Below are 10797 nucleotides of genomic sequence, written 5' to 3' on the forward strand. Positions count from 1 at the left end.
CCTCTTCCTCCCGGTTTTTCTGTTTCGTTGTCCCTCCTCTTCCTTTGTCCCTCCTCTTCCTTTGTCCCTCCTCCTCCTGCTTCTCTTCCCCCGCTCCGAATCCGCTCCGAGTCCGGCCCGGGCAGCGCCGGCACCCAAAAGCAGGCGGGGGGCGAGGGCGTGGTTATGCAAATCTGAGAGCGATCGCGCGCTGGGATTGGTGGGAGGGAGGAGCGCGGGCTTTGCTCGCTGACGTCATGGCTGGGACCGGGACCGGGAATGGGGACCAGGAATGGGGACAGGGACCAGGAAGGAAAAGGGACCCTGTTGTGTTCTCAGGGCTCCCAGGATGACGGAAGAGATGAAAATTTTGACTCAATTTTTTTATTTTCAGAAAGCTCATTATGTTATTATCGATATACTATATTAGAAGAAAATGCTATATTAGAACTATAATAAAAAAATACAGAAAAGGATTTCAAATTAAGGCTTGAAAGGAATAGAAAGGAATGATAAAAGAATCTTGTGAGTGACCAGAGAGTCTGAGACAGCTGAGCTTTGACTGGCCATTAATTACAAACAACCACACGAGACCAATCAAAGATGAAATTGCTGCATTCCACAGCACCAGATAATTAGTGTTTAAATTTCGTTCTTGAGGTCTCTCAGCTTCTCAGGAGAAAAAGATCCTAAGGAAAAGATTTTTTAATAAAATATATCTATGACAGGAGTGTGAATACTGGACTGGGAATACAGGAGAGGGGCTGGGATTGGGATCAGGAATCAGAAAATGGGAACGGGACAGGGAATAGAGAAATGGGAATTGGGGACTGGAATAGGAAGAGGGGAACAGGACAGGGAATACGGGAATGGCATCCAGATAGAGAATATGGGAGAGAGACAAGTATTGAACCAGGAATGGGATCTGGACTTGGATGAGAGCAGGATCCTGGACAGGGGACAGCAGGAACCAGGACGGGAGGACGTGGGGACACTGCCAGGGCAGGGGGTCCTTGATCTGCTGCCCCAGATGGAGCTGCTGGGCCTGGGGTGCCCAAAGCCCTGAGGAGCCCCCAAATCTGTCCCAGGCACCCTCAACTCCCTGGACCCTGCATCCCCTTCATGCCCATCCTTGCTTTATTTTAATGTCTATATTTTCAACCTCAGATTTGGGTGTTTGGAAAGGACAAAGAGAAATAAAAAGAAAATCTAGGCCGTGACGAGCCAGGAGGATGTTGAGCCATCAGCCAGGTGTTCTCCAAACAGGGATCACCTGGGCTCTGCCCCCCTGGGCCCACTGGAATCATCCAGAGCAGATTCTCCAATGGTGGAGAAGACATCCAAGGATATCTAGTGTTGCTTAATACCACCAAAATTTGGACAAAATGAGATTTTTCAAGGGTCAGAAGTTGACAAATCCCGGAGGATGCGGAGCCTTTAGCCAGGTGTCCTCCAAACAGGGATCAAGGGGGTTCTGCTCACCTGGGCTCACAGGGGATCCTCCCACGGGGGATGGATTGATATTGGAGAAGACATCCAAGGCTATCTAGTGTTGCTGAATATCACCAAAAGATGGTAATAAAAAAAAGGACAAAATTTTTCTAGGGTCAGAAGTTGACAAATGTGCTCTCCACAACGGATTTCTGATCTTGGACTGCGGATGAGTTCAGGTGACCACGGGGAGCCAGGAGGATGTGGAGCCCCCAGCCAGGTGTCTTCTCAACAGGGATCAAGGGGGCTCTGCCCAGCTGGGCTCACTGGGGATGATCCAGCACTGATCCTCCCGTGTGAGATGGAGCTGGAGCAGCGCACGGAGCTCTTCCCACCCAGGGCTGCCCTCAGTGCTGGCTCTTCTGGTGTCTGGTCATGCTGCTGCTTGTGGTGAAGCCCTTCCCACACTGGGGACACTGGTAGGGTCTCTCCCCGGTGTGGCTGCGCCGGTGGGCGATGAGGGTGGAGTTGTGCTTGAATCCCACCCCACATTCGGGACAGCGGAAGGGCCTCTCGTCCGTGTGGATGCGCTGGTGCATGCGGAGATCACACGAGGTGTAAAAGCCCTTCTGGCACTGATCACACTTGTAGGGCCTCTCCCCGGTGTGGCTTCTGAGATGGATAGTCCGGCTGGAGCTGTCTCTGAAGCCCTTCCCACACTGGGGGCACTTGTAGGGTCTCTCCCCGGTGTGGATCCTCCTGTGTTTGACGAGGGTTGACTTCTCTTTGAATCCCACCCCACAATCGGGACAGCGGAAGGGCCTCTCGTCCGTGTGGATGCGCTGGTGGACAAGGAGATCAGACGAGGTGTAAAAGCCCTTCTGGCACTGATCACACTCGTAGGGCCTCTCCCCGGTGTGGCTTCTGAGGTGGACAGTCAGGCTGGAGCTCTGGATGAAACTCTTCCCACACTGGGGACACTCCTGGAGTCCCTCGCCAGTGTGGATGCGCCGGTGGGTGTTGAGGTGGGACGTGCGTCTGAAGCCCTTCCCGCACTCACGGCAGCGGAACGGCCTCTCCTCGGTGTGGGTGATCTGGTGACTGAGGAGATTGGAGCTGCTCCGAAAGCGTTTCCTGCACTGACCACACTCGTAGGGCCTCTCCCCGGTGTGGATGCGCCGGTGCTGGTTGAGTTCGGAGACGCTTTTGAAGCGCTTCCTGCAGTCGGGGCACTGGAAGGGCCTCTCGTCTGAGTGTGAGCGCTGGTGCACCACGAGTTCAGAGCTGCTCCTAAACCTCTTCTTGCACTGGTCACACTCGTAGGGTCGCTCCCCCGTGTGGCTCCTCTGGTGGTAAGTCAGTTTGTACTTGGACATGAAACTCTTCCCGCACTCCCCACACTCAAAGGGCCTCTCCCCGGTGTGGCTCCTCAGGTGCACAGTCAGGCTGGAGCTCGCTCTGAAGCTCTTCCCACACTGGGGACACTCGTGGGGTCTCTCCCCAGTGTGGATGCGCCGGTGGGTGATCAGAGTGGACTTTTGCCTGAAGCCCTTCCCGCAGTCTCGACAGTGGAACGGCCTCTCCTCGGTGTGGATGAGCTTGTGATGGAGGAGGTTGGTGCTGGTCAGGAACCTCTTATTGCACTGATCACACTTGTAGGGCCTCTCCCCGGTGTGGATCATCCGGTGCCTGTTCAGGGTGGAGACGAGGTTGAAGCCCTTCCCGCAGTCGGGGCACTGGAAGGGCCTCTCGTCCGTGTGTGAGCGCTGGTGCACCAGGAGCTCAGAGCTCCTCACAAACCTCTTCTGGCACTGGTCACACTCGTAGGGTCGTTCCCCCGTGTGGGTTCTCTGGTGGGCTGAAAGGGTGGAACTATGTCTAAAGCTCTGCCCACACTCCCCACACCTATAGGGCTTCTCCCCAGTGTGGATTCGCTGGTGGACGACGAGGCTGGACCTTTCCCTGAATCCGTTTCCACAATCAGGACAGCAAAATGGCCGCTCGTTGGTGTGAATGCGCTGGTGAATGACGAGATCGGACTTGGTGTAAAACCTCTGATGGCATACAGCACATTCAAAGGGACTCTCCCCGGTGTGGCTCCTCAGGTGGGCAGTCAGTTTGGACCTACACCTGAAGCTCTTCCCACACTCGGAGCACTTGTGGGGCTTCTCCTCCCCACCATGGAGCTGCTCATGGACCCCCAGCTCTGAGCTCTGACCCTGCTCCAGGCTGGGTTTTTCCCCCTCAGATCCCGTGTGGGTTCTCTGGTGCACAATCAGGCAGGATCTCCTCTTGAAGCTCTTCCCACACTCGGAGCACTTGTGGGGCTTCTCCTCCCCACCCTGGAGCTGCTCACGGGGCCCCAGCTCGGATCTCTGAGCCCCTCCATGGCCCAGGCTGGCTCTTTCCCCCTCGGATCCCCGCGCTCTGCCTTTGCAGCCCCTCCTGCTCAGGGATCTCCGCGGCTTCTCCTCCCCGTTGGCTTCTCCCTGCCGAGCCGTGGAGCCGCTCCAAACGGCCTCTGCCACCGGCTCCTCGCTGCTCTCCATGCTCAGCTCCTGCTCGGGGGGAGCAAGGACAAGGACACGATGGGATTTGACCCCACGGGGACAAGGACACGATGGGATTTGCCTCCCCTGCCCCCCACAAAAACCCTCCCGGAGCCCCCCGCGATGGGGTCGGGCCCAGCTCCCCCTCTCCGCTCACCTGCGGGCTCCGGGCGGCGATGCCGGCGGGGCCGGGGCAGCTGCGGCCGGAGCGGGGGAACCGCGTGGTGTTGGGGCGCCTCTTCCTCCCCGTGTTTCTGTTCCGTTGTCCCTCCTCTTCCTTTGTCCCTCCTCTTCCTTTGTCCCTCCTTTTCCTTTGTCCCTCCTCCTTCTCCCCCTCCTCTCCCTCCCGCTCCTCCTCCGCTCCGAGTCCGGCCCGGGCAACGCCGGCCCCAAAAGCAGTCGCGGAGCGAAGGCGTGGCTATGCAAATCAGGGAGCGATCGCACGTTCGGATTGGTGGGAGGGAGGAGCGCGGGGTTTGCTCGGTGACGCCATGTTGGGGGTGGTTCTGCAGCGTCCGGGGAGAGCGGAGCGGGAATGGGGACCGGGAATGGGGACCGGGACAGGGAATGGGGCCCGAGAATGGGAACAGGAACCGGGAATGGGGACCGGGACCGGGAATGGGGACAAGGACCGAGAATGGGGACAGGGACCGGAGACCGGGAATGGGAATGGAACCGGAAGTGCGGACAGGGAGCGGGACTGGGGACAGGGAATGGGGACCGGGAATGCGAACCAGGACCGGGAACACGAAATGTGGACCAGTATTGGGGACAGGGAGCGGGAATGGAGACCGGGAATGGGGACCCAGACTGGGGATAAGGACCGGCAATGGGAACAGCGAATGGGGACCGTAGGGTTCCCAAAGCCAGGAGGAAACCCCAAATCTGTCCCAGGAACCCTCAACTCCCTCTGCCCCAGCATCCTCCTCATCCCCCTGAAGATCCCCCCATGTCCACATCCTCATCTTTTTTAGATGTCTTTATTATTAATCTTGGATTTAAAAACGTGTAGAAAAATAACAAAGAGAAAAAACAACAAAATCCAGGCTACGAGTAGCCAGGTGGATGTGGAGCCTCCAGCCAGGTGTCCTCCAAACTGGGATCACCTGGGCTCTTCCCACAGGGGCTCACTGGGGATCACCCAGCACAGACCATCCAGTGTGGGATGGAGCTGGAGCAGCGCACGGAGCTCTTCCCACCCAGGGCTGCCCTCAGTGCTGGCTCTTCTGGTGTTTGGTCATTCTGCCGCTTGTGGTGAAGCCCTTCCCACACTGGGGACACTGGTAGGGTCTCTCCCCGGTGTGGATGCGCCGGTGGACGATTAGGGCAGAGTTGTGCCTGAATCCCACCCCACAATCGAGACAGCGGAAGGGCCTCTCGTCCGTGTGGATGCGCTGGTGAAGGAGGAGTTCAGACGAGGTGTAAAAGCTCTTCTGGCACTGATCACATTTGTAGGGCCTCTCCCCAGTGTGGCTTCTGAGGTGGACAGTCAGGCTGGAGCTGTCTATGAAGCCCTTCCCACACTGGGGGCACTTGTAGGGTCTCTCCCCGGTGTGGATCCTCCTGTGTGTGACAAGGGTTGACTTCTCTTTGAATCCCACCCCACAATCGGGACAGCGGAAGGGCCTCTCGTCCGTGTGGATGCGCTGGTGCTTGAGGAGATCAGATGAGGAGTAAAAGCCCTTCTGGCACTGATCACACTCGTAGGGCCTCTCCCCGGTGTGGCTCCTCAGGTGGACAGTAAGCCTGGAGCTCTGGGTGAAACTCTTCCCACACTGGGGACACTCATAGGGCCTCTCCCCAGTGTGGCTCCTCAGGTGGACAGTCAGGTTGGAGCTGGAGGTGAAGACCTTCCCACACTGGGGACACTCGTGGGGTCTCTCCCCGGTGTGAATGCGCCGGTGGACGATGAGGGCACACTTGTGCCTGAATCCCTGCCCGCAGTCACGACAGTGGAACGGCCTCTCCTCGGTGTGGATGAGCTGGTGACTGAGGAGATTGGAGCTGCTCAGGAACCTCTTCTGGCACTGATCACACTCGTAGGGCCTCTCCCCGGTGTGGATGTGCCGGTGCCTTTTGAGGTGGGAGACGCTTTTGAAGCCCTTCCCGCAGTCGGGGCACTGGAAGGGCCTCTCGTCCGTGTGTGAGCGCTGGTGCCCCACGAGTTCAGAGCTGCTCATAAACCTTTTCTTGCACTGGTGACACTCGTAGGGTCGTTCCCCCGTGTGGCTCCTGTCGTGGACAATGAGGTGGGAGCTCAAGGTGAAGCCCTTCCCACATTCCCCGCACTTATAGGGTCTCTCCTCGGTGTGGATGCGTTGGTGGATAACCAGGTGTGACTTTTGCCTGAATCCCTTTCCACAATCGGGACAGCAAAATGGCCGCTCGATGGTGTGAATGCTCTGGTGACTGACAAGACTGGAGTTGGTGCAAAACCTCTGATGGCATTCATCACACTCAAAGGGCCTCTCCCCGGTGTGGCTCCTCAGGTGGGCATTCAGTTTGGATCTCCACCTGAAGCTCTTCCCACACTCGGAGCACTTGTGGGGCTTCTCCTCCCCATCCTGGAGCTGCTCTTGGACCCCCAGCTCTGAGCTCTGACCCTGCTCCAGGCTGGGTTTTTCCCCCTCAGATCCCGTGTGGGTTCTCTGGTGCACAATCAGGCAGGATCTCCTCTTGAAGCTCTTCCCACACTCGGAGCACTTGTGGGGCTTCTCCTCCCCGTTGGCTTCTCCCTGCCGAGCCGTGGAGCCGCTCCAAACGGCCTCTGCCACCGGCTCCTCGCTGCTCTCCATGCTCAGCTCCTGCTCGGGGGAGCAAGGACAAGGAAACGATGGGATTTGCCCCCGTGGGGACAAGGACACGATGGGATTTGCCCCCACGGGGACAAGGACACGATGGGATTTGCCCCCATGGGGACAAGGACACGATGGGATTTGCCCCCACGGGGAAAAGGACACGATGGGATTTGCCCCCGTGGGAACAAGGACACGATGGGATTTGCCCCCATGGGGACAAGGACACGATGGGATTTGCCGCTATGGGGACAAGGACACGATCGGATTTGCCCCCACGGGGACAAGGACACGATGGGATTTGCCCCCATGGGGACAAGGACACGATGGGATTTGCCTCCCCTGCCCCCCACAAAACCCTCCCGGAGCCCCCCGCGATGGGGTCGGGCCCAGCTCCCCCTCTCCGCTCACCTGCGGGCTCCGGGCGGCGATGCCGGCGGGGCCGGGGCAGCTGCGGCCGGAGCGGGGGAACCGCGTGGTGTTGGAGCGCCTCTTCCTCCCGGTGTTCCTGTTTCGTTGTCCCTCCTCTTCCTTTGTCCCTCCTTTTCCTTTGTCCCTCCTCCTTCTCCCCTTCCTATCCCTCCCGCTCCTCCTCCGCTCCGAGTCCGGCCCGGGCAGCGCCGGCACCCAAAAGCAGGCGGGTAGCGAGGGCGTGGTTATGCAAATCAGGGAGCGATCGCGCGCTCAGATTGGTGGCAGGGAGGAGCGCGGGGTTTGCTCGGTGACGTCATGCCTGGAGGGGACCGCGAATGGGAATGGGTACCAGGAACGGAAAAGGGACCCTGTGGTGGTCTCAGGGGTCCCAAGATGAGGGAGGGATATAAATTTTGACTCCGTGTTTTTATTTTCAGAAAGACGATTCATTATTTTATGATATACATAGTAAAATAAAAGATAATGCTATATTAAAGGTATATGAATGTAATAGAAAACTAAGATTTCATCAGAAAGCTAGAAAATAAAAAACAATGATCATAAAATCTTGTGAGTAACCAAATTTCAAGACAGCTAAACTGTGATTGGTCCTTCATTAGCAACAACCTCACTAGACCAATCAAAGATGAAATTGCTGCATTCCACAGCACCAGATAATTAGTGTTTATAGCTTAATTTTAGAGGTCATTCAGCTTCTCAGGAGAAAAAGATCCTAAGGAAAGGATTTTTTAATAAAATATGTCCGTGACACATTTTATTTAAATGGAGCGTGAATACTGGACTGGGATTGGGAATCAGGAGAGGGGCCGGTATTGTGATCAGGAATCAGAAAATGGGAACGGGACAGGGAATAGAGAAATGGGAATTGGGGACTAGAATAGGAAAAGGGGAACAGGACAGGGAATAGAGAAATGGGAATTGGGGACTGGAATAGGAAAAGGGGAACAGGACAGGGAATAGAGAAATGGGAATTGGGATCAGGAATCAGAAAATGGGAACGGGACAGGGAATAGAGAAATGGGAATTGGGGACTACAATAGGAAAATGGGCACAGGACAGGGAATTCGGGAATTCCAAACAGATAGAGAATATGGGAGAGAGACAAGTATTGAGACAGGAATGGGATCTGGACTTGGATGAGAGCAGGATCCTGGACAGGGGACAGCAGGAACCAGGACGGGAGGACGTGCGGACACTGCCAGGGCAGGGGGTCCTTGATCTGCTGCCCCAGATGGAGCTGATGGGCCTGGGGTGCCCAAAGCCCTGAGGAGCCCCCAAATCTGTCCCAGGCACCCTCAACTCCATGGACCCAGCATCCCCCTCATGGAAAAAATTACGGAAAAAATGACAGAAAAACTTTTTCTGGGGTCAGAAGTTGACAAATGTGCTCTCCACAATGGATTTCTGATCTTGGACTGCGGATGAGTTCAAGTGACCACGGGGAGCCAGGAGGATGTGGAGCCCCCAGCCAGGTGTCTTCTCAACAGGGATCAAGGGGGCTCTGCCCAGCTGGGCTCACTGGGGATGATCCAGCACGGATCCTCCCGTGTGAGATGGAGCTGGAGCAGCGCACGGAGCTCTTCCCGTCCAGGGCTGCCCTCAGTGCTGCCTCTGTAGGTGTCCGGTCAAAGTGGAGGTTTTAGAAAAGCCCTTCCCACACTGATCACACTCGTGGGGTCTGTCCCTGCTGTGGATGCGCCGGTGCCTGATGAGGGCAGAGCTGAGCCTGAAGCCCTTCCCGCAGTCACGGCAGCGGAACGGCCTCACCTCGGTGTGGATGCGCTGGTGACTGAGGAGATGGGAGCTGCTCTGAAACCTCTTCGGGCACTGATCTCACTCCTGGGGCCTCTCCCCAGTGTGGCTCCTCAGGTGGACAGTCAGGTGGGAGCTCTGGGTGAAGCCCTTCCCACACTGGGGACACTGGTAGGGTCTCTCCCCGGTGTGGATGCGCCGGTGGACGGTGAGGTGGGAGTTGTGCTTGAATCCCACCCCACAATCGGGACAGCGGAAAGGTTTCTGATCCGTGTGGATGCGCTGGTGCTTTAGGAGATGAGACGAGGTGTAAAAGCCCTTCTGGCACTGATCACACTTGAAGGGCCTCTCCCCAGTGTGGCTTCTGAGGTGGACAGTCAGCCTGGAGCTCTGGATGAAACTCTTCCCACACTGGGGACACTCATAGGGCCTCTCACCGGTGTGGATGCTCCTCAGGTGGGCAGTCAGGTGGGAGCTCGCTCTGAAGCTCTTCCCACACTGGGGACACTGGTAGGGTCTCTCCCCGGTGTGGATGCGCCTGTGGGCGATGAGGTGGGAGTTGTGCTTGAATCCCACCCCACAATCGGGACAGCGGAAGGGCCTCTCGTCCGTGTGGATGCGCTGGTGACTGAGGAGATCAGACGAGGTGTAAAAGCCCTTCTGACACTGATCACACTTGTAGGGCCTCTCCCCGGTGTGGCCTCTGAGATGGATAGTCCGGCTGGAGCTGTCTATGAAGCCCTTCCCACACTGGGGGCACTTGTAGGGTCTCTCCCCGGTGTGGATCCTCCTCTGTGTGACGAGGGTTGACTTCTCTTTGAATCCCACCCCACAATCAGGACAGCGGAAGGGCCTCTCGTCCGTGTGGATGCGCTGGTGCTTGAGGAGATCAGACGAGGTGTAAAAGCCCTTCTGGCACTGATCACACTCGTAGGGCCTCTCCCCGGTGTGGCTTCTGAGGTGGACAGTCAGGGTGGAGCCGTGGGTGAAAGTCTTCCCACACTGGGGACACTCGTGGGGTCTCTCCCCAGTGTGGATGCGCCAGTGGACGATGAGGTGGGAGTTGCGTCGGAAGCTCTGCCCGCAGTCACGGCAGTGGAACGGCCTCTCCTCAGTGTGGATGAGGCGGTGACGGAGGAGGTGGGTGCTGTTGAGGAACCTCTTATTGCACTGATCACACTCGTACGGCCTCTCCTCGGTGTGGATGCGCTGGTGCCTGTTGAGGTGGGAGATTCTTTTGAAACCCTTCCCGCAGTCGAGGCACTGGAAGGGCCTCTCGTCCGTGTGTGAGCCCTGGTGCCCCACGAGTTCAGAGCTGCTCACAAACCGCTTCTGGCATTGGTCACACTGGTAGCGTCGTTCCCCCGTGTGGCTCCTCTGGTGGACAGTCAGAGTACAGCTCGAGGTGAAGCTCTTCCCACACTCGGAGCACTTGTGGGGCTTCTCCTCCCCACCCTGGAGCTGCTCACGGGGCCCCAGCTCGGATCTCTGAGCCCCTCCATGGCCCAGGCTTGCTCTTTCCCCCTCGGATCCCCGCGCTCTGCCTTTGCAGCCCCTCCTGCTCAGGGATCTCCGCGGCTTCTCCTCCCCGTCGGCTTCTCCCTGCCGAGCCGTGGAGCCGCTCCAAACGGCCTCTGCCTCCGGCTCCTCGCTGCTCTCCATGCTCAGCTCCTGCTCGGGGGGAGCAAGGACAAGGACACGATGGGATTTGCCCCCACGGGGGGACAAGGACATGATAGGATTTTCCCTCATGGGGACAAGGACACGATGGGATTTGCCTCCCCCGCCCCCCACAAAAACCCTCCCGGAGCCCCCCGCGATGGGGTCGGGCCGAGCTCCCCCTCTCCGCTCACCTC

General features: G+C 57.7%; 3 protein-coding genes across 3 annotated transcripts in view; all 3 read right to left on the reverse strand.

The window, feature by feature from the left end:
- The window catches only part of LOC141725969 (uncharacterized), a 232670-nt gene that overhangs the window by 66705 nt on the left and 155168 nt on the right, over positions 1 to 10797 (reverse strand). The gene's annotated exons all lie outside the window — the stretch shown is intronic.
- On the reverse strand, positions 13 to 4041 carry LOC141726045 (uncharacterized). Its single transcript, XM_074530332.1, has one exon. It carries the CDS (start codon positions 3957 to 3959, stop codon positions 1818 to 1820), a length of 2142 nt encoding a protein of 713 aa, XP_074386433.1. The 5' UTR covers positions 3960 to 4041; the 3' UTR covers positions 13 to 1817.
- Positions 4953 to 10709, reverse strand: LOC141726108 (uncharacterized). Its single transcript, XM_074530431.1, has 2 exons — positions 9042 to 10709; positions 4953 to 6515 (listed from the first exon to the last, which is right to left on the reverse strand). Exons 1-2 carry the CDS (start codon positions 10691 to 10693, stop codon positions 5171 to 5173), a joined length of 2997 nt encoding a protein of 998 aa, XP_074386532.1. The 5' UTR covers positions 10694 to 10709; the 3' UTR covers positions 4953 to 5170.

Source organism: Zonotrichia albicollis, chromosome 32 (genome assembly GCF_047830755.1).
Source record: "Zonotrichia albicollis isolate bZonAlb1 chromosome 32, bZonAlb1.hap1, whole genome shotgun sequence".
NCBI lineage: Eukaryota > Metazoa > Chordata > Aves > Passeriformes > Passerellidae > Zonotrichia > Zonotrichia albicollis.

Coding starts and splice junctions, on each gene's coding strand:
- LOC141726045 (XM_074530332.1), bottom strand. CDS start 3,959: ATGGAGAGCAGCGAGGAGCCGGTGGCAGAGGCCGTTTGGAGCGGCTCC.
- LOC141726108 (XM_074530431.1), bottom strand. CDS start 10,693: ATGAGGGAAAATCCTATCATGTCCTTGTCCCCCCGTGGGGGCAAATCC. Junction 6,516..9,041: donor CACCTGAGGAGCCACACTGG/GGAGAGGCCCCA, acceptor CCAGGATGGGGA/GGAGAAGCCCCACAAGTGCT.